Source organism: Danio rerio, chromosome 10 (genome assembly GCF_052040795.2).
Source record: "Danio rerio strain M-AB ecotype USA chromosome 10, GRCz13ab, whole genome shotgun sequence".
Classification (NCBI taxonomy): domain Eukaryota; kingdom Metazoa; phylum Chordata; class Actinopteri; order Cypriniformes; family Danionidae; genus Danio; species Danio rerio.
The window spans coordinates 5120001-5144000 of record NC_141030.1 but is presented as its reverse complement, the minus strand read 5'-3'; the positions used below and the strand labels follow the sequence as shown (position 1 = coordinate 5144000).

The window sequence follows — 24000 nt, the reverse complement described above, 5'->3', positions numbered from 1 at the left end:
TAGGTAGTTGGACAGACAACGAAATAAAAGATAAAAACATAAAATTTTGGGTCCAAACCAGTTTACTGATTGGCAGACAAATAATTCTTAGCAGCTGGAAATCAGAGGAGGCCCCTTCCTTCCAAGAATGGGCAGTAGAACTTGCTAGAGTGGCCGCATTTGAAAAAATGTTTCATAAGCAAATGGACAAGCTAAACCAATACTTTAAAAAATGGTCCAAGTACTTAAACTGTTTGGAAATGGAACAGTAATAAATGTATGAGAAATATACTGATGTCAACAGTGTAAATTTGATATGTTATTGACTAAACTTACCCATTCATTTGTTTCATTTAATTTTTTATTGTATTTTATTAATTTTTTTTCTATATTATATAAGATAGAGGCCTTAATTATATTTACTGATAACCAAGCCAGAACCTTAAAGTAGTAGTTGGGGATTAGTTTGGGGTGGGTCTATAATAGGGCAAAAACAAAAAAACAAAATGTTGATTCTTTTCAGAGTTGTATTCTGTATTCCATGCTGAAACCTGCCTGAGAATCTATAAAACTGTTAATCACTAATAAAAAAAAAGGTTTGTCACCAAAAATCCTTCTGCTAGCTGAAAAACAAAAAAAGGTTATGGCCGAATTAAGACTCAAAATCACCCCAGAGTGGATGAAAACATCCCCAACAGTACATACAGTAAGTGTTAAAAACCAAAACAGCACATCTCAACTTTGATAACTAAATAAAATTAGCATCACCAGCTAAAGTAATCCCAAACAACTACTGTACCAGCCATACCTGTAATGCCATTTCAAAATCCCATTCAGATGCCCTTCGACATGACCCGGTTAAAACAGTCGCTCCTATAGATTAATCCTGTTTTCCGTGTTTGTCATCCTTGTCCATTGACTCCTCAGCGAAACCACTAACCGTGACGTGGCTTTTATGGCTTCCAGCGTCCAGTGACAACATTACAAACTCAATTAACTTCCATCTGGGCCTTTAGAAAAAAACACGCAACCGCATTCAGCAGCCGCTATCCTGTAGAAGCATAGACTGCATCAAAGCCAATGGCTGTGCAGAAATAAATAGTGTCAGTGGTTCGTGTGTGAGCGTAACACGCAGCAGACAGATAATCAACGCATCCCACAATCCTATTTCCAGCTCCTGATTATCCTGCTTTATTTAGACGGTGTGAACAGGCTTTATAACCTCCAGCGCCAAATCCATTCTCTGTGTGTCTACATCTGGAATGGTTTGTTATTTGATATGGATGATCATTTTAGCCTTTTTAAATCTATAGTGGGCCTAATATATAATAATAATATACTGAAATGCCTGGTTTTAGACCCCAATAATTTGTTACTATGGTGTAGGGCATCGTTTTGCAGTCAATACAGCATCAATTCGTCTTGGGAATGACAGATATAGGTCCTGCACAGTGGCCAGAAAGAATTTGTGCCATTGTTCTTGCAGAATAGTGACCAGGGGCCTCATGTACAAAGACTTGCGTGGAAATCATACTAAAACATTGCATACGCACAAAGCTGTAAATGTGCGTACGCAGAAAAAGATTCAGATGTATACAACACTGCGTACGCCGAATCCCACGCACGAATCCGAATGAAGGTGAAACTGAGCGCAACATGCACGAGCACAAAACCCCTCCCTGCCTCCTCCCCCATATGAATATGCTAATGACTCTACTTGGGCAAAACCCAACGAAAAAGCAATGGCAAAAGCAAGCAAGAAGATAAACTTTGATCATAATGAGAATTGGAGGTGCTGCTTTTGGAGGTAGACCAGAGGAAAATGGTGTTATTTGCAAGTTTGTCCTCCGGAATTAACAACAAAAGAAAAAATAGAGTGGGGAGAGTTTAGCTAATGCGATTAACACAGTTGGGTCTGAACATCGCACTGTGGAGTTAAAAGAGAAATAGTGTGATTTATAGGTGTAAAATGTTGCAGCACCCTCAACAGTCTCAGTGGCGAAGCTCGTAAAACGCATGTCAACATGTTTTGACACGTTCGAGCATGAACTCGGTTCAAATCCAGCGTCTGATGAACTCATTCTTCTTTTTTTCCCCGCTACATATCTGATTTTGCCAACTATTTATCACGAGAAAGACAAGTAGGAATCATTAATAAGTCTGTGCATCATATTTAATTTGCACATTTATTGAATGGAAATGTTTCTGATTCACGCATGCAAATTCATCTTCAGGTGGTGCCTTTATAGCAATTTGCGTGCGGTAGATCGCTCCCATTACAATGGGAAAACAGGCGACCGCTGCAAATTGCGCTTTAATGTTTGGCTGGTCAACTGTATGGAATGGAAACCTTATATACCTGCTAGATGAACCCGTCTCATACAGCTGCCATTGCAAACCTCAAAGACACTTTGTAGAGAGCAATTTAACACAACTGCCTCTAGGAGTCGCCAATGGCAATAAAACAGACACGCACAAAAAATGTGCGTACGCCAGCCATAAAGCTGCCGTGGAGCTGCGCACATTCCCACGTTCAGTTCATCGTTAGTAAATCCAAACGTGAGCGATTCTGAGCGTGAAACCTGGTGTACGCAAAGTTTTTGTGCGTAAGCAGCGTTGATACATGAAGCCCCAGGTCACTACGTAATGCTGGTGGAGGAAAACGTTTCCTGACTCGCTCCTCCAAAACACCCTGAAGTAGCTTAATAATATTTAGATCTGGTGACTGTGCAGGTCATGGGAGATGTTCAACATCACTTTCATGTTGATCAAACCACTCTGTCACCAGTCTTGCTGTGTGTATTGGTGCATTATAGGGTTGTAACGGTATGAATTTTTTACGGTATGATAATCGTCTAAAACAATACCACGGTTTGACGGTTTCGCGGTATACGGTATGTTACAAATGTTACAAAATAATAGAACAGTGAAGCAAATTTGACTTTTTCCAAATAATATATTTTTAGTTACTATAAACAACACCACTTACAATGAACAAATAAAACATAAGAAAATAATAAATAATGTGTCAAAGTCCAAATAAAGTCCAAATAAACATGGTGCAAATCCTCAGTAAAAAAATAGATATAAATATTTACTATACTATAAATAGTTACATAACAAAACTAGATTCAATATGGAACATCCTTAGGTTTTATGTGCCAGCATGGATATGGTTGTCTGTGGATATGGATTTGGATATGGTTGTCTGCAATGCAGACAAACAGCTGCACCTTCATTTGCGTCTTTTGAAAACAGCAAGAGCAGTAGTTCGTCTTTGCTTTGTCACTGTTTTGTCATGTTTCTGTGCTGCTGTGCATGCAAAAGTACTTAGTATGAGAATTATTTCATGCAAAACATTTTTTTTTTGCGTTTTATTCAGCCGCGCATAAATGTATGCCTATCTCTCATTCCGTGTTGTTCAAAAAGCTCAGTGTTGGTCCACAAACAAAAGCGAAACCTATGCTTATTGGTTGTGATTTAGCGAGTTTGAACCAATCTGGGCATGGAGGAGGGACAATGCATCAATGTATCATGTCTGGTTTGTCCGGAGACACAGTGACGATTGTTTCTTTGTCAAATCAGCGTTGTCTTATTTTGATGACATAACCGCACTGATTCCGGAGCCTCTGAAAGTCCGAATGTTATGTGATACAGCACTGGAAAGCTGAGATTCTCTTCTTTATGCCAATCTTTGAATTGTATGAATCGGATCAGCGGATCAAAAGTTATTAAACATTTAAGAGCAATACTTATTTTTAGCCGCGGGCGGGTGTCACGGTATTTAAGAGTTAAAACCGTTGATATGCAATTGTTCATGGTATGATAATCGTGCACGTTCAAATCGTGATAGACCGTCATACCGGTATATTGTTACAACCCTAGTGCATTATCATCCTTTTTTAAACGATCGGGTGCACATGGACCTCCAGAATGTGTTGGTAGTCCTTGGCAGTGATACTCCCATCTAGCACAAGTATTGAGCCTTGGGAATGCCATGATTTCGGAGCCCAAATCATCACTGATCACTCTGGGCATGCAACTGTTTGGGTGATACGCTTCTTTGGGGCTTCTCCACACCGTAACTCTCTCGGATATAGGAAAGACAGAGAAGGTAGACTCATAATTTATCAATGCATGTTTCACATTGTCCAGAGCCCAAGGTTTTTGCTGCTGGCAGCATTTGCACGAGTGGCCAAAGGTTTGGACATAGCAGTCCGACCATTTACAGTATTGACCATGTGGAACTCCCAACCAACAGTTTTGGTGGAAACAGGAGAGTTGAAGTGCACATTTAATTCTGCAATGAGTTTAGCAGCTGTGGTGTTAGGCTTTTTGGACACAATCTGGGTTAGCACCCGGACATCCCTTTCAGACAGCTTCCTCTTGTGTCCACAGTTACTCCTGGTAGATGTGGTTCATGTTTCATGGTGGTATGCTGACGTTAGTTTGGATATCGTGGATCTTGGTAGATGCCCAAACTAGAGCCCGAGGGGCCAAAGATGGGCAATGTTAATCTTTGATTTGGCCCACCATGCCATCTGTTTAGAGATTGTCATTTCAAATTTAATGTAACTTTAAATTTGTTTGTTGTATTGTTAAGCTACAAAAAAGCTATCCGAAATTAAATATTTTAATGTAAATTGTTTAATTAGATTTAATTTAAAATGTACAAATGACAGATGGAGGACAATGCAGAGACATTGGTGAGCGAATCAAGGCAAAGGCACAGTGCTTGACTAGTACTGTGTTATAAATGTGATTGTTTATGTTTTCATTGCAATCAGTTCTCGTTGATAAAGTTATACTCCCTTAGTTAATATAATTCATAGTAATGCTTTCTATTTATTTTTTAATATTATGAAATTAATTAGGATATTACCCATGGCAGTTTTAATGTAAAATAGTTTGGGATGTTTATCTTCAGCAATGGCTATCAATGATCTTTGGTTTTTGGCCCTTCATAAAAAAATAGTTTGGACACCCCTGATCTTGATACATGATACATACAAGGAAAGTCAAGGAAATTTTCACAGTGTGTCTAATAATATTTTTTCTTCTGGAGAAAGTCTTATTTGTTTTAATTCGGCTAGAATAAAAGCAGTTTTTATTATTTTTTAAACCATATTAAGGTCAATATTATTAGCCTCTTTAAGCTATATATTTTTCACAATACCATTGTTATACAATGACTTGCCCATTTACCCTAACCCATATCCTGCCTAGTTAACCTAATTAACCTGGTTAAGCCTTTAAATGTCACTTAAGCTGTATAGAAGTGTCTTGGAAAAATATCTAGTCAAATATTATTTACTGTCATCATAGCAAAGATAAAATAAATCAGTCATTAGAGATGAGTTGATAAAACTATTATGTTAAGACATGTGCTGAAAAAATCTTCCCTCCGTTAAAACGAAATTGGGAAAAAAATAAACAGGAGGGCTAATAGTTCAGACATCAACTGTATATATATATATATATATATATATATATATATATATATATATATATATATATATATATATATATATATATATATATGTATGTATGTATATGTATGTATATGTGTATACACACACATACATATATACATATATAAATGTTTTTTTTTTTCAGTACATTGATAGAGCATAGTGAATAGATTGTATAGTCTTCTTTGCATGATACTTCACTTACAGCTACATGGGAGGGGAAGTTTTCACACAATGAATAAAGAAAGTGATGTCAAACGCTATTTCCAGATCCTCTACATCACCACTGAGTTGAAGTATTTAAAGCACCTCACCACACCTACAGCAAACCAAATTGGTCACATGCTTTGACACACAATGCTAAATTCCTCAGTCATCAATAACAGTACAACGGATCAATCCACAACCAACAGCAATCTTCTGAGTGCATTAACTCTACTAACAATACAAATGTATGGTTTTGTTTTTCAAATGCAGCTTTTGTAGTAACATTTACATATTTTATTTTTATTTTTGCACAAACAGAATGTTTATTTTGTACAAAAATAAACATTCAAACTTTTCAGCATCAACAGTTTTTGGATGACAGATGAAGGTCACATAATCAGGGTTTCTGCAGCTTTCAGCAAGTTAAATTTAGTACTTTTTAAGACATTTTTAAGACCATTATGATTTTTTTATATAATTTAATTAAACAGTATAATAATTAAATAGTTAAAATATAAATATTGTAGTAAATTCTAAACAAAAAATTTAAATACTGTCAAAACAAGCAAGCTCTAATTGTATACATACACTTCTTTCAACATAACCTTAAAAAAATTATATATATATATATATATATATATATATATATATATATATATATATATATATATATATATATATATATATATATATATATATATATATATATATATATATATCCAGGTCAGCTTTCTCTGCAGCAACTACATGGAGAACTTTTAAACAATTGTTATTATAAGGAAAATAATTAAACTATTATGGTAAGTAGTGTTAAAATGTGCATTCTTATATAAGTCAAAAGTTTTAGGTAACACTTTATTTAGATGGTCCATTTTAGTATTAGTGGACTGTTTAATATCTGCTGATACTGCTCCTTTAACATACATTTTAATGACTATAAGAAACTTTGCAAGTACATCTAAACTTAGGCTAACCCTAACACCAACCCAAACCTAACAGTCTACTTATAATCTAATGAGAATTAGTTGCCATGTAGATGCAATGTAACTTAAATTCAACAAACGGACCATCAAAATAAAGTGTGACCAAGTTTTATTACTTAATTATTGGATGGATGTTGGCCAGATTGGGTAGCTAAACATTTACAAAGGAAAATTAAGACATGTTTAAAAAAGATTTAAGGCAATATTTCAGTAAATTTAAGACTTTTTAAGGCCTAAAATGTTATTTTTGAGATTTAAGACATTTTAAGACTTTATAAGACTCTGCAGATACCCTGCATAATGCAATTCAAAAGCATAAATAAATGAAAAACCAATCACCAAAAACAGAAAACTGGTATTTTAGTGTGTTAATGGATCATGTTTAAGCACAGAATAGTATAAATTTGAATGCTTTACTATGCTACGATGTCACAAAAGGCAATGATAACATGAAGTGGAATTCACTTTGGTTTGGGAAGTCAATCACTGATAGGGGATTATAATTCTTATCACTGAGAAATTGTTTACTCTGATAACACTGGGGTGGATGCTTTTCTGGGACAGATATTGTGTCGCTTAACTGCCAAAGACAATGAATGAGCAGAGTAAAAAGAGAGATCTCAAAACATTGTTAATGTTACGCAACCCTTTTTCCAGGAAATGGAGTCGCAGGTGAAAGAAAAATAAAGCATCAGGCACAGCTGATGGTCAAGCTCCCCTCTTAAAAAGCAACACACACAATGAAATTCAGCTCCATACACTTCAATACACAACAAAGTGGAATATACCCCATGGGTTCGACTGTCCTGGTTTCAAACCTCTGCGTAAACGATACCCCTCTGCTCACATCTACCCGACAATGCTTCTATTACAAAGCAGGGAAATCGCCAAGCCATTAACATGCTTTCTTTTTCCCATTAAGATATAATGCCAGAACACAACACCACTTGTTGATGGTTATGTGCAGATAGCTGCGTTCCTCTATCATTTATAAGCAACAGGATATGGATGGATGATTTGTAGTAAACACTGATGTGAACGGCTATGTTTGGCCAAAGGAGGTGTTCTGTTGGGTCTCGGTAATGAGAGTAAAACATTTTTTTAGGAGGCCAAAGCAATAATGTTTCCTGGAACCACAGGAGGATTGATACTGTAATTAACAGTGTTTCGCAATTTCAACAAACCGGTTTTTCCTGGACTCAAATCATACCACCCACAGCTTTCATATTTAGGCGGAATTTTTGCAAACATCGGGCTTGTTTCCAGTGATGGATTTTCTTTTGGTGTTTAAATCCACATTTCAGGATGTGGTTTTTTCAGAGGTCATATTTCGCTAACCTCATCTTTGAAGAAAAGTTTAAGGGAGTGTGAATGTGACTTTCGTTTATTGGCTGTTCATTCAGTAATAAGCAAGTTGAGTTGACCTGTTGGGATTGTTGAAACTGCTGCCCACTCTGAATCAATGTAACTCAGTGTAACCACGGGAAGTGACACTAACAACAGAAGTTTGGATCCACATGCAGGTTTATTCAAAGTCAGGCAAGCAATGGTCAACACAGGTGCAAACAGCCCTACTGAAAAAAACAGCTTAAACCAGCCTAGGCTGGTTGGCTGGTTTCAGCTGGGCAACCAGGCTGGTTTTAGAGGGGTTTTGGCCATTTCCAGGCTGGTTTCCAACCATTTCCAGCCTTGTCTTAGCTGGTCAGGCTGGGAGATGACCAGCTAAAACCTGCTTGACCAGCCTAGCCAGGCTGGGAGCCCAGCCAAAACCAGCTATGTCCAGCTTAAACCAGGCTGGTCAAGCTGGTTTTAGCTGGATTTAGCTGGTAATTTTCCAGCTGAGACCAGGCTGGAAATGGCTGGAAACCAGCCTGGAAATGTCCAAAACCCCTCTAAAACCAGCCTGGTCGACCAGCTAAAACCAGCCAACCAGCCTAGGCTGGTTGAAGCTGGATTTTTCAGCAGGGAGATGTATAGGGGCAGTCCAGAATCTCTGGTAATCGTGAAACTCAGGCTAGAGGGGAAATTTAAGTGTTAGTAGTTGATTGAATTAGCATGGCGACTACTCTTGTTCCCATTCTTGAAAATGTATGCTGTGAAAGAATTGTTGTTTTTACAGCCCAATTGTAATTGCCACTCCCGGCAGCAACCCAGTTTCCCATGTGGTCTCCCATACAGGTACAGACCGGGCGCACCTCTGCTTTGCATCAGTGGGCGACCGTATGAGAGTGGCATAGAGCTAGCTGGTGACAAAATAATTCCTTCATGTTGTCCCAATATAAATGAAGTTAATTTATGTGTGTTTACAAATTTAACTGGATTGAAGTTCTCCCAAATTTCTCTCAAGAATTGAGTTTAGTTTCAAAACCAAGATGCATTTACACCTGTCCGGTTTCATCTCGAAAGCCCCCTCCTATATTTAAACGACCAGATTTACATCTCTTTATATCTCAAACGAATATGGGATGCCATTTACACTTGATATTTGCAGAATCGTATAGGTATCTGAAGAAAAAACACACATACAGTGAGCAGGTGTAGACAGCCCCTTAAGGCTGATTTATACTTCTGCGTCAAACGCCGTCGTATGCTACGGCGCTGACGCATAGTCCTTTGCTGTGGCCGTCGGCGTCGCTGACGTGCACCTCTCAAAAATTGTAACTACACGTCGCAACAACGCGTAGCGCAAACTCTGTGATTGGTCAGCTTGGTAGCGCTGACGAGTCTGGGCGGGACCGAGAGCCGCGTGAATGGCGCGAGAAGGATGCGAGCCCAATGGAACGATTGTTTACAAGTGTAGAGTCCCGTGAAGGAGCTCCTAATGGAAAGTTTTGTTTTGTGTTTACCTCATAGTTAAAGTTGTTGCTCGTCCGCCGGTTCCTGCCTCAAAATGAGCGAGTTTGAGCCACTTTTACATCCAGGAAGTGTTCAGGAAAAGCAAAACAGCAGAGAAAAAACTCGACACAGAGAAACATTTACTCCTCACTGCCCACTAGTGTTTCGGAAGTGTTAATGCAGACCAACAGAGACAGCGCGCAGAAGTATAAATGCACAGCTACGCACGTTGCATGCGCAGTGGGTCACACCGGTCACTTGAAGCAGAAGTATAAACCAGGCTTTAGCCTCAGCTAGCTCACCTAGAGATCACATACAGTCTTCAGTTCACAAACCATTTACAACCCTCCCAAAAAGACCATAAACTGGCTGAAATTGGTGGGCGGACTCAAAGTATGTCATTACTTCTATTTTTATCTGTGTTTTCTGCACAGCTGTTTGTGGCTAGACCTTCTGCACCAATAACTGCATGTCATTTTTTCAATGTACACGATTGCTTTGCCAGAATAAACTACAATGCACATCAGACCTTGCATGCTGATAGACTATTCCATCAGATTCTCCTCTACTGTAAACCTGAATGAGAGGGCATCTGTGCCAGACTGTATACGCTCTGCCCATGGATCACAGTCCCTCAGGAATGCTGACCGTACGAGAATCTGCATTCGACCTGATTCTCCTTTGTACACCATGCACAAAGTGAGCAGATTAACATGTTACATTACAATACAGCCATTTCTCTGTGGCTCTTTCACAACAACAAATATAATAACTAATATTTCTAATAGTGGTTATATACTCTATAGCAGACATGCCCTTCGGGGAATCCTTCAAATGACATTTCAGTGCAAATATAATCAATACACCAACCATAAGCATGTTAAAGGGACAGTTCACCATACAATTAACTTATTTATTCACCATCAGAGAATATAAAATGTATACTTTTTAAAAATATAGTAGACAAGAAGCTTTTTAGATGATATTGTGGATTATTGGTGATTCGTATAGTTTTTAAGAGACAAAAACATACAGGAAAAACTATAATAATCTCTGTGGCTCCTGATGATGCACTGAGGTCTTATGAAGTAAGACAATCTATATAAAAATATATGATATTATTGTAACAAAAATAAAAAACAAATAAAAAAGCATTCAGTTTCTTGAACAGTCTAATATATTTACTTTATAAGACATTTTAATGTATTTTTCGGCTATTTTAGGTCAAACTATACAAACCATGCATCAAATTTGACTTTATTTTTAGGCTTTATGTAGAAACAAACAACTATTTTTTTGAGAAATAAAATTGTGGTCCTATCGGTGCTCTAAATCTGCCGGTTTTTCTACCATAGACCAATTAGTGCGATTATGCATTCGCAATGGTATGAACCGCTATAGGGGTGGTCAAATGGATATCTATTATTTTAATTATTAACATTATTATTAATAATTAAAATAATACCCCCCCTGCCCCCATACATCTTGTTTTGACGCCCTTCAGAAGGGATTAAACCTTAATAAGGAGGGTCAATACCCCCAAACCCTCCTGTAATTCGCACCTTGCCTGCATATATTTCAACTGTTGAAGTTTCATTAGCTAAAGACATGTATTTTCTAAATAAGGATCATGTTTTGTTCAATCTTTTTAATGTTCTAATGTAGAAAGAAAGTCAACATTAGAAAATCTAAATAGTAATTTTTGGGTGAACTATCCCTTTAACCTGTTCCATGATGACTGACATGGGTACATAACAGAATTATACAGTTGGTATATGCAGATTTAATTTGGTGTGCTCATATTTATATTCTTTGTACTAATGTGCTAGATATGTCTGCAGTTTTAAAGCTAAACAATGATATTCTCCCATAACAGGAGCGATCTTGCAGGTGATAATGAAGAGGTCACCTGCACTGGAAGACATGCAGCGTGATATATTATTGCATTGAGTAACACACACTCTTAATTATGTTCCTGGACAGGGTCATAACGTAACTGCTGTTTTACCACATTTACCACACATCTACCACATGTCTAATGATACAAATAGGAAGGTTACCTCTCAACCAGTGGACAGCATCAAGTGTCCATCAGCTCCTCAGCTGCAGATTGTAAGATGAAACCGTCACTGTGCCGGTGTTGTGGACTAGAGGAGTCAGTGCGATGCAAATGCGTCAGCGCATCGCTGGTAGACGCACGCGCTGCTGCAGCAACTTTGACATTGAGCGCTTCAACGCATCGAGTGTGTTTTACTGGCGTCCGGCTCTCGCTGATCGCCCTGTGCGCGCACGGTTTACTCTCGCATTCACGCACGCACGCATGCGAGCGCGCGCTCCTCTCTCTTTCAGCACGCGCGCGCTGAATAATGAATGACTGGAGCAGCGCTGGGGCTCTGTGGACGTTTCTGTCTCGTTCTAGCGCAATCAGGAACTGATCACAATGAGTCGGCCGCTTTGCTCGGGTTACAGCTCTCCTATTCAATCTGGCCCCCATCCTGCCTTTGTTTCCACTCTAGCTAACAAAAACGCAGGGGGTCAACAGTGAATTGCTGAAAGCCCAGGGCATTATTCTTTTTTAAATTTTTTTTTTTTTTTGCACATTCTTTAAAACAATTAAGCTTTGCAACAATGCCCCGCTGGGGATATATTATTAGAGCAAAAGTTAAAAGACTTCAAGGCATCTGTGGAATGTTTTCATCACGCATGTCTGGATAGTCAAAACACACCGCCTCAGCAATATATTGAAGAGGGTGGTCTTCAAAAAATGCATTTGGTCAAAGTTTAATTTAGGGTGCAAGGTAACACTTTATTGATGGTCCATTTGAGTATTACACTCTTAAAAGAAACGGTTCTATATAGAACCAAAAATGGTTCTATCAAGCGCTTCATATATGGAACCCCAAAAAGGTTTTAAATAGAACCATTTTAAGGGTTCATTAAATAGAACTCCCAATGGTTCTTTGAATTCAAGTTAGATGGTTCTATTTAGAACCATTTAAGGGTTCTTTATTTAGGTAGCAGTGCAGCACTCATGCCCTCACCGAGTCTGTGTACGCGCGGCAGGCCAGAGTCACGGTGGCAGGCTAGATTGACCATCAGGCCACCGAGAAAGGTCCCGGTTCTCCATATGGCCAGTCCGTCCCTGGATTTTATTAAAACCTTTTAAAGCCAAACATATTTTAATAATCCATAGATGAAAGATCAGGTGTTATTTATAAAGGACACAAAAATGCAGGCTAAATGTATTTAAAATATTAACCTTTAAGTATATATACATATATATATATATATATATATATATATATATATATATATATATATATATATATATATATATATATATATATATATATATATATGTGTGTGTGTGTGTGTGTGTGTGTGTGTGGTGGACTTATATTTATAAAATTAATTTAGAAAAATAAACTTATATTTATAAAAATTAACCGTCACTCTCGAGGCTCTTCACCACCATCCACGACGATGATAATTAGTTTTATAATAATAACTAATATTTCTAATAGTGGTTTTATACTCTATCGCAGACATGCCCTTCGGGGAATCCTTCAAATGACATTTCAGTGCAAATATAATCAATACACCGACCATAAGCATGTTAAAGGGACAGTTCACCATACAATTAACTTATTTATTCACCATCAGAGAATATAAAATGTATACTTTTTTAAAATATAGTATACAAGAAGCTTTTTAGATGATATTGTGGATTATTGGTGATTCGTATAGTTTTTAAGAGACAAAAACATACAGGAAAAACTATAATAATCTCTGTGGCTCCTGATGATGCACTGAGGTCTTATGAAGTAAAACAATCTATATAAAAATATATGATATTATTGTAACAAAAATAAAAAACAAATAAAAAAGCATTCAGTTTCTTGAACAGTCTAATAATTTTACTTTATAAGACATTTTAATGTATTTTTCGGCTATTTTAGGTCAAACTATACAAACCATGCATCAAATTTGACTTTATTTTTAGGCTTTATGTAGAAACAAACAACTATTTTTTTGAGAAATAAAATTGTGGTCCTATCGGTGCTCTAAATCTGCCGGTTTTTCTACCATAGACCAATTAGTGCGATTATGCATTCGCAATGGTATGAACCGCTATAGGGGTGGTCAAATGGATATCTATTATTTTAATTATTAACATTATTATGAATAATTAAAATAATACCCCCCCCTGCCCCCATACATCTTGTTTTGACGCCCTTCAGAAGGGATTAAACCTTAATAAGGAGGGTCAATACCCCCAAACCCTCCTGTAATTCGCACCTTGCCTGCATATATTTCAACTGTTGAAGTTTCATTAGCTAAAGACTTGTATTATTTAAATAAGGATCATGTTTTGTTCAATCTTTTTAATGTTCTAATGTAGAACCGTAATATATATATGTGTGTGTGTGTGTGTGTGTGTGTGTGTGGTGGACTTATATTTATAAAATTAATTTAGAAAAATAAACTTATATTTATAAAAATTAACCGTCACTCTCGAGGCTCTTCACCACCATCCACGACGATGATAATTAGTTTTAAATAAATTATTAAATCATAAAAACATGGTACTGCACAGTCTAAATAAATAAACTGGTTATTTTATTTATTTCACAAAATAATTAGTTAAAAATGTTAAATATTAAGTATATAAAAATATAAGTTATATGATAATGTGCAAACCTAAATGAAAAAAATCCCACCATACTGTACACTGATAAAGTTTTTGACCACAGCATTAATTTTATTAGGGTTTGACTCAAAAAGCTTTGTATATCTGTGTTATAGCTTATAAATATTTTATAATCTTTACTAGATAATTATGTTATGAATCAAAAACTATAGAACCATTTTAATCAAAAAGGTTCTTTGCACTCTAAGGGTTTTAAATGGAACCATTTTTTGGGTAAAAGGTTCTACTGGCCAAGTATAGAACCCCAAGGTTCTATATAGAACCTCTAGGAACCTTTTTTTTCGAGTGTAGTAGACTGTCTGCCTAATATCTGTTAATTCTGCTCCTTCTTTCTTCTGCTCCTACTTTGCAAGTACATTACCTTAACCCTAACCCTAACCTAACAGTCTATTTATAATCCAATGAGAATTAGGCACAATCCCAATTCTCCCCCTTAGCCATTCCCCTTCTCTCAATTCTCTTTAGCTTGAGGGCGTATAGGGCCAAGGCAGGGGTAGGGAATCTATGGTTCGGGAGCCACATGTGGCTCTTTAACCAAAAATATGTGGCTCTCCAGCTGTCTCTCTTCAATAATATTTTGAAGTTTAAAAAATTATAACTGTCACTAGAAATCGGTTTCCTATTGAAAAACAATTACAATTCCCCTTTTATTGTATTATTATTATTTTTTTTTACAGCAAAATGTATAAGAACTTAGTTTACAATAAAAATATGTTTGAACCAATGCTCGTGTGTGGTGCTGTGGATCAACTTGAATCGCGACAGCGATAAAGGGCAAGCAGCTTACATTTCTATGGTAACCTTGCGCACGTAAATTCAAACAACATTCATGACAAGTGATGGCGAAAAGAAAAATCTTTGCTGAATTTTCCTATCTTCATGCATTGTGATGCGTCATATTTGTTTATTATTGAGTTGTGCATGGACACAAAAAAGGTTTTGTTATACACACACCCCCCTTATGGCTCTTTAAAAAATCTGTTTGCCAATAAATCTGAAATGGCTCTTTGCTGAAAAAAGGTTCCTGACCCCTGGGCTAAGGGGGTAGGGGTAGATAGCCCTTCAAACTGAGATTTATCAGGACCACACTGGAAACGAAGGGGTAAGAAAATTTCCCAGAATGCACCAGCAACAACGGCAGCATAGCTGCACCCAAAAGTCAGCAGATCCACAAATGAGTATTTTTTTAATCATTATTCTAAATTTTTTACAACAAACAAGCACATGTTTTAATATATTCATAACTGCGTATGTTTTACTGTCATGCTTTAAAACAAAAATGCTAAAATAAAAAACGCTAAATTTCGCTATCTATAATCCATAATCACAACTCCTGTACAGCAGTCCTACAACATTCTGACATTAGGTGACACTTGAATCACCTGTCAGAAAAGTCTAGTGGCTGGGAATGAGCTTTTTACAGTATATCTACGATATTGCCATATTAGATAGTTATGACAACATAATATAGTTGCCTTGAGTGATTTCCTGAAGATAAATACCTAAAAATAACACAACCGGAGTAACTACAGCAGTCGCGATTGTCTGATCCCATATGAAGCAAGAGATCGCCATGACATATGATGACATGTGCAGGTGCTGTAGAGCTGTACCATTTCTTTGTAAATTTTGAAGCCCTTCCCCTTCACACTCTGTTTCAAGGGCCAATGGGGAAGGGGTACAAAAATAGAATTTGGATTGGGCCTTATGCCGAGTTCAGACTGCATGATTTTAGCCCTGATTTTGACTTGCCGACAGGTTTTCAGAAATCGCCAACAAGTGCCGGAAATCACAGGCAAATCGGTGCTCTTTCTCGTGAGTGACAATTACACAGTGTGAACTATCAAGGACGCGATTTGAGAGAATCGCCAGTGAGTCGCAGACACCCGTGAGATATTTGGCATGCTGAATATCTGGAGCTGTCGGCGATTCAAATCATGCCGTGTGAAAATCTTTCTGATTGAAAATAACATCGGCGATCACCTACAGCCAAGGAGAGGGCAGCATTCACTAGTATGGGTACCTGCAGGCCAGCAGGAGGCGGGGGTAGTTCATTTGGACCCAAGAAATGAAGGGAAAGATTAGTAAAAATTTGGCAGGAGCACTGTGTCTGTATGACGTGTCATCTGATCAATATCACAATCAGGTCAAAAAGGTAAAAAGAGTTGAGGAGAGATTGTTAATTCTCTTCAAAAGCCAGGAGAGCAACACGCGTTTCTAAAGCTAAAGCCGTCTTATTCCATTATTTAATTAATAATGAAAGATATATTACGTTTCCATGTCACTTCTCGAGTTTGTTTAGTTGTGAGACGTAATTTGGACAAAGTTGTCTGTGATTCTTCCTATTTTAAAGTCATGCAGTGTGAACTCTCCTGTCGCCGATCCATCCTACAGTGTAAACACAGCACCGACAGAGCGCTAACCCAGATAGCCATGCAGTGTGAAAACATCCGTGACACGACTTCTTTAAAATCATCCAGTCTGAACTCGACACAAGTAAATTGTAATTATAGTCCAATAATAAGAAACAGACAACAGAAACATTTTCCAGACACACAAATAATCAAAAACATATGAATCCTGCGTTACATGTCTGTCACATGTACTACATTTAAAAATTAAACAAAACTACAATTCTGAGTTATGACTGTTTCCCGGCTTAAATTTAAAGACACCTTATGAACCTTCTCAAGCAGACCGAAATAACAGGAGACCGGCCCTGCGAATATGATCACCGTTAGACTCACCTGAGGGTCTGAAAATCGTGCAGTCGCTGATGGATAGAGTCCGTTCTCTGCCGTCAGCAGGACTGAACGCGCCTTCTCACTGCCTGCAAAAAACAACAACAACACTAGTCACTCATTCATGAAGTGCAGTATCAGAGCTTTAAGCAACCATCCATCAATTTATTCATCCTCCACACTGTCCTGGTGGAGTTGCAGGAAAACAATGAACCTGCTCTGTTTCCTATACACAACTAGCAGCAGAAATCACGCAGCGAAATCAACAAATAGAGAAGTCTTACTTGATAATCCAGTTAAATCTAAAAGTCTAAATATACATTTAACTACATTTAGAATTGTTTTTTTTTTACTTACTGTAATTTATTGCTGAAAACTGCAATAAATTAAGTTGAAATTACTTAATTATTTTAGGTTAAAAACGTTGGAGTCATTTTCTTTAAGTGGACACTTTTTTACGGTGTGTCTTGTTGCTTTCTTGATATGATTATTTTTGTAAAACAACCCCTAGGTCATCTCTATAATGCAAGAACAGCTTTCTCTTCAATGAACCTGAAAGAGATTTATGATTAAATGACATGAAGGTGTAGTTCACTCCAAAATTAAAATTGCCCCATAATTTATTCCCCCTAAGCTATCCTCTGTGTATACTGTCAGATGAACACAGTCTGAGTAGTTTAAAATGTTATCCTGGCTCTTCTATGCTGTAAAATGGTGTTGGATGGGACGTAAGTCCATTGTACACTAAACTCTACACCACCAAGGGCTTGACGCATGTCTGAAGTGGATCTATGCGGTTTTGTAACAAACATATTTCAGTTTTTCTGGTTGAATGATTTATTGATTATCTAATGCAAGTTATCAACACCTTTTTGGCTGATCTCTGACTCGACATATGATGTAACACACACCTTAAACCTAAACCTAACTCCTACAATAACTTGCTGGGTTTCATAAAACGTCTACACAACCACCCCAACCTTAAACCTTACCCTAAACCTACCCCTTAGAGTAACTTGCTGTTTTTCATAAAACGTCTACACACTCCCCAACCCTAAACCTAACCCTAAACCTAGCCCTTACTGTTGTGTTTCAATAACAGCTACACACAACCCAACCCTTATCCTAAACCTAACCCTAAACCTAACTCTAAACCTACCCTTTTACAGTAACCTGTTGTAATAGCAGTTACACACAACCCAACTCTAAACCTAACCCTAACCCTAACCCCTTAAAGTAACCTGGTGTGTTTCAATAACTGTTACACACACCTCAACCTAAACCTAACCATACACCTAAACTTACCACTTTGTTGGGTTTTAATAACAGCTACACACACCCCAACCCTAACCCCACACCTCAACCAACCCCTTACAGTCACCTGTTGTGTTTTAATAACAGCTACACACACCCCAACCCTAGCCCTAAACCTAAACCTACCCCTTACAGTTACCTGTTGTGTTTTAACAACGGCTACAAACACCCCAACCCTAAACCTAACCTCTACAGTAACTTGCTGTGTTTCATAAAACGTCTACACACACCCCAACCTTAAACCTAACCCGAAACCTAATCCTAAACCTACTTCTGACATTAGCCTGTTGTGTTTTAAAAACAGCTACACACAACCCAACCCTAACCCTAAACCTACTTCTGACATTAGCCTGTTGTGTTTAAAAAACAGCTACACACACCCCAACCCTAAACCTAACCCCTTCAGTAACTTGCTGTGTTTCATAAAAAGTCTACACACACCCCAACAGTAAACCTAACCCTAAACCTACCCCTTACAGTAACCTGTTGTGTTATAATAACGGCTACATACACCCCAACCCTAACCCTAAATCTAAACCAACCCCTTACAGTAACCTATTGTGTTTTAATACCGGCTACAAACAAACCAACCCTAAACCTAACCTCTACAGTAACTTGCTGTGTTTCATAAAACGTCTACACACTACCCAACCTTTAACCTAACCCTAAACCTACTTCTTACAGTAATCTGTTGTGTTTTAATAACGGCTACACACACCCCATCCCTAAACATACTTTTTACCGCAGGGGTGTCAAACTCAGTTCCTGGAGGGCCACAGTCCTGCACAGTTTAGCTTTAACCCTAATTAAACACACCTGATCAAACTAATTGAGTCCTTCAGGCTTGTTTTAAACCTTCAGGTAAGCGTGTTAAAGCAGGGTTGGAACTAAACTGTATATGGTTGCGGCCCTCCAGGAACTGAGTTTGACAACCCTGCCTTAGAGTAACCTGTTGTGTTTCTATAGCAGCTACACACACTCCAACCCTAACCTTAAACCTAAACCTAACCCTTATAGTAACCTGTTGTGTTTTAATAACAGCTACACACACCCCAACACAAACCTAACCCTAAACCTACCTATTACAGTAACTTGCTGTGTTTCAAAAAACGTCTGCACCCACTCTAAACCTAAACCTACCCCTTACAATAACCTATTGCGTTTATAAAGTCTATAGCCACCCCAAACAGACCCCCTACAATTACTAATAAACAGTATTTATTGTTGTACCGAGTCTCAAATATGACGATATATATGTGCACATTCTCATTAGCCACAGCTGTAACACTAATCAACCTAATTCAATCAAACAGATCAGGCTTGATCTAGAGGTCTGAATCTAGTGTGACCTGAAATGTGTGGGTCTACGAGTCTAATTGCAGGTCTGGCTGGTAAATGCAGCAGTGGAGGACAAAGAGAGATTGTGTCAAACAGTACCTGGCTGAGGCTGCTTACGCCCCATTCACACGGGGCGTCAGCGTCAACGATTTTCATTCACTTTGAATGGGTGACGTCAGCCGTTGCCGAACTGCATTGTGGATCCGTAGGCGCCGCTTCAGAGGCGTCGCTCACTGCAGAAGTTGGGACTAGCTCAACTTTTCAAGCGCCGACGGAAGCATTAGCCAATCAAATCGCTGTATGCAAATACACCAGCTAGACAGTGGCCTAATGCTGACTAAATTTCATTGGCTGACGCTGCTATGACGATCGCTTTAGCCCCAACTTCAGACACGCCTTCAGTCAAGCGTTGACGCTGAAGCCCCGTTACACTTTCTTCTCTTGTCCCAGACAAGCCTTTGTGCTACAATTTGAACACTTCTAGAGATTCCTTGTTGATTATTTGGATGTTATTTTTGTTGAATACTATGTTTTTATCGTAATTTGATTATTCCTTGATTCAATTTTGTTTTGGAGCAGTAGGGAGGTGGATGCCAGTTTTTGTTTGGTCAGGTTTTTCTCCTGTTTTTGACTAGAGAGAGAACAATGTAAGAACTCAGTTTTTTTTTTTGGTATTATTTTTTACGTTTACTTAAACTTTGGGTCATGACCGAAAGGACAAGATCTCGGATACAAGCGGCTGAAATGAGTTTCCTACGAAGGGTGGGAGGGCGCACTCTGATGGATAGGGGGAGGAGCTCTGACACCCGGGAGGAGCTCGGAGTAGAGCCGCTGCTCCTCCACATCATGCCTCCTGGAAGCCTACCTAGGGAGGTGTTCCAGGCATGTCGCACCGGGAGGAGGCCTCGGGATAGACCCAGGACACGCTGGAGGGACTATATCTCTCGGCTGGCCTGGGAATGCCTCGGGATTCCCCCCCGAGGAGCTGAAGGAAGTGTCTGGGGAGAGGGAAGTCTGGGGTTCTCTCCTAAGACTGCTGCTCCTGCGACCCGGCCATGGAAAAGCGGCAGAAGATGAATGAATTCATTCATTTTTACGTTTATGTTTTATGTTTTGGCATCATTCTCTTCTTGAGTCTTTGAAGCTTTCTATTACTTTTGTTTTTCCACCTGTGAGAATTTTAAAATAAATGTCAAGCTTCTGTCTGACATTGAAACCTGTGTGAGTTTCTGTGGCATTCTGGGTCAGGAGAAAGTTACTACACTGTATTGTTGGCTGGCTTTCCCTTTTCGTTAAGTTAAACAAATTTTTGTTCTCATGCTTGGTCTCTTTTTTGGGGGTTTATTTAATTTGAAATATTTAAAATTCAATTAATACATTATTTATATTTAAATAATTACATTTTTTCTCCTTTATGTTCTTTTCTTGCATATTTCTTGTAAACATTTTAAGTTCTTCTGTGTTCATCCCATTTCCCCCCACAGTCCAAAGACATAAGTGAATTGAACAAACTAAATTGACCATAGTGTATGAGTGTGTGAATGAGTGTGTATGGATGTTTCCCAGTACTGGGTTGCAGCTGGAAGGGCATCCGCTGTTTAAAAACATATTCTGGATAAGTTGGCGGTTCATTCCGCTGTGGCGACCCATTACAAATAAGTGACTAAGCTGAAAAGAAAGTGAATGAATGAATGACTGTTCATTTGGTCATATACACCAAGGATGGCTTAAGGGTGAGTAAATTATGGGGTAATTAATTTTTTTGGCAGATATATTAGTTGTTTGTGTTTAACGAACATAAAATTTCTCTCCAATTGTTCTGAAGATTTCTGATAAAATGTTTGCCTGTGATTTAACTTTGTTGATGCTTTATTAAATGTTATTTGAACATAATAATGAATAATATTTCATGCGTGTTATGCCATCTCAATGGTGTTGCGTCTGGCAGATTTGTTAGGGTTATTTTGTGTGTTATGGAAAGTAAACATGTGCTGTCAGGGCTGTAGCCAGCCTGTTGTGAGGGGTGGATCTTTTTTTCTCAAAATGTGGACCTTTTTGCAGTTATTCGCCTAATTTTCTAAAATTATATATATATATATATATATATATATATATATATATATATATATATATATATATATATATATATATATATATATATAATTTTTTTATGAGATTAAAATATTCAATTTTAGTGACATTTTAAGCACTATTTTTTACTGGATTAGCTAGTCGAGTGGTCATCATAACTACACCTTTTGATGTACTAAAATATTCCGGTAGCACTACATATAACAACTACACACTATGACCATTTATTAAGCATTTGCAAATACCGAATTTATTATTTGTTAAGCATTAACTCTACATTAATAAACGTTAGTAAGCAGTTTATAACTACAGCTACAAATGCTGTATTCTTGACTTATCAGCACATTAATAATGTGCTTAATAATTGTACTTTCATGCTCTTTGGTTGATTTTTCATTGCTACATAAAGTATCACATTATTTACAAACCCTTTGTATTTAGGAGTAGATCATTCATAATGAGTTAGTAAATGATTAATGAACCATTGAAATGAACGTTTATATATCTTAGTATTCAGGCATATAGGTCACTATGTATGTTAATAAAAGCTTTATTAACTCAACTTCATCTAGTTTTGTGACCTAATCTGAAGTGAGGACTATTTATGCTTTATAAATCCCTTATAAATGACAATTAAAGGCTCAGTATCAAATAAACAATAATCTTTGTCATCTTATTTAAAAAGTAAAATCACTGTAAAGTTTAAACAGTGCTGAATAACAGGAGTGTCAAAATTTAAAGATTAAATTGGAAAAAAACAACAACAATATAATAATTTAACAATATAATAAGATGCAGTGTTTAAATTGTACAGTAATTTTATTTTAGAACAGTTTGCAAAGATTTATTTTTTATTTGAAGTACAGTTTTATTTGTGTACCTTTCAACGAAAAGAAATGAATAATGTTGTTTATGTTCTTTTTTTCCTGTTTGGAATATAACTGAGCCTTTAATTGTCATTTATAAGGGATTTACAGTATAAAGCATTAATTGTCCTCACTTTAGATTAGGTCATAAAACTGGATGAAGTTGAGTTCATGAAGCATTTATTAACATACAAACTAACTGTTACTATATGCCTGAATGCTAAGATATACAGTTAAAGTCAGAATTATTTTGATTTTTTTTCTCTTTTTTCAATATTTCCCAAATGATGTTTAACAGAACAAAGATATTTTCATAGTATGTCTGATAATATTTTTTCTTCTGGAGAAAGTTGTTTTATTTTGACTAGAATAAAAACAGTTTTTAGTTTTTTTAAAACCCCTTTTAAAGACAAAATTATTAACCCCTTTAGGCATTTCCCCCCCGATAGTCTACAGAACAAGCCATCGTTATACAATAACTTGCCTAATTACCCTAACCTGCCTAGTTAACCTAATTAACCTAGTTAAGTCTTTAATTGTCTCTTTAAGCTGCATAGAAGTGTGTTGAAAAATATCTAGTCAAATATTATTTACTGTCATCATGGCAAAGATAAAATAAATCAGTTATTAGAGATGAGTTATTAAAACTATTAATATTAGAAAAGTGTTAAAAGAAATCTTCTCTCAGTTGAACAGAAAACGGGGGGAAAAAAACGGGGAGCTATTAATTCTGACTTCAACTGTACAAATGTTAATTTGAATAGTTTATTAATCATTTACTAACTCATTCTAAATGATCTTAAAAAAACAACCAACTATGCTTAATTAACTGGTTTGTAAATAATGCGATACTTAATGAAAAATAAATCATTTACAAAGTATGAAAGTACAATTATCAAGCACATTATAAAGGTGGTTGTAAGTGAAGAATAGAGCATTTGTAGCTGCAGTTATAAACTGCTTACTAACGTTTATTAATGTAGAGTAAATGCTTAACAAATAATGAATGCAGTATTTTTATTCATTCGTTCATTTTGTTTTTGGCTTAATCCCTTTATTATTCCGGGGTCGCCACAGAGGAATGAACCGCCAACTTTTCCAATGCTTAATAAATGGTTTATAGTGTGTAGTTAATTTAAAGTGTTACCGATATTTCCTAAAGACTTAGAATTACGAAATATGAATAAATACTTATTTTTAAAATCCAAATTTATTACATTAAATATATTATTAGAAAAATAAACAGGAATCTGTTAAAGTTTAAATTAAAAACTGTAGCCGATTTTCATTTATCAGGTTAATAACAAACTGGCCTGCACATGCAACTTTTCTCAGTCAGAAATTGAACTTCATAATTTGAGCTTCTTGATTTGTCTAGCCCAGGGGTAGGCAAACTCGGTCCTGGAGTGCCGGTGTCCTGCATAGTTTAGCTCCAACTCTAATCAAACACATCTGAACATGCTA

General features: G+C 37.0%; 2 protein-coding genes across 26 annotated transcripts in view; one reads left to right on the top strand and one right to left on the bottom strand.

The window, feature by feature from the left end:
• plppr1 (phospholipid phosphatase related 1) overlaps positions 1 to 24000 on the top strand; it is a 373756-nt gene that overhangs the window by 75341 nt on the left and 274415 nt on the right. The window lies entirely within an intron of this gene.
• palm2akap2 (PALM2 and AKAP2 fusion) overlaps positions 1 to 24000 on the bottom strand; it is a 219420-nt gene that overhangs the window by 73289 nt on the left and 122131 nt on the right. For 14 of the 24 annotated variants that reach the window (XR_015500202.1, XR_015500204.1, XR_015500203.1 and 11 more), the window contains 1 exon segment: positions 16934 to 17016. Coding sequence is in view for 13 of the 24 variants with exons in the window: in XM_087268736.1 (XP_087124862.1) it covers positions 16934 to 17016 (83 nt within the window). In the remaining 11 variants the exon portion in view is untranslated. 24 annotated transcript variants of the gene reach the window in all.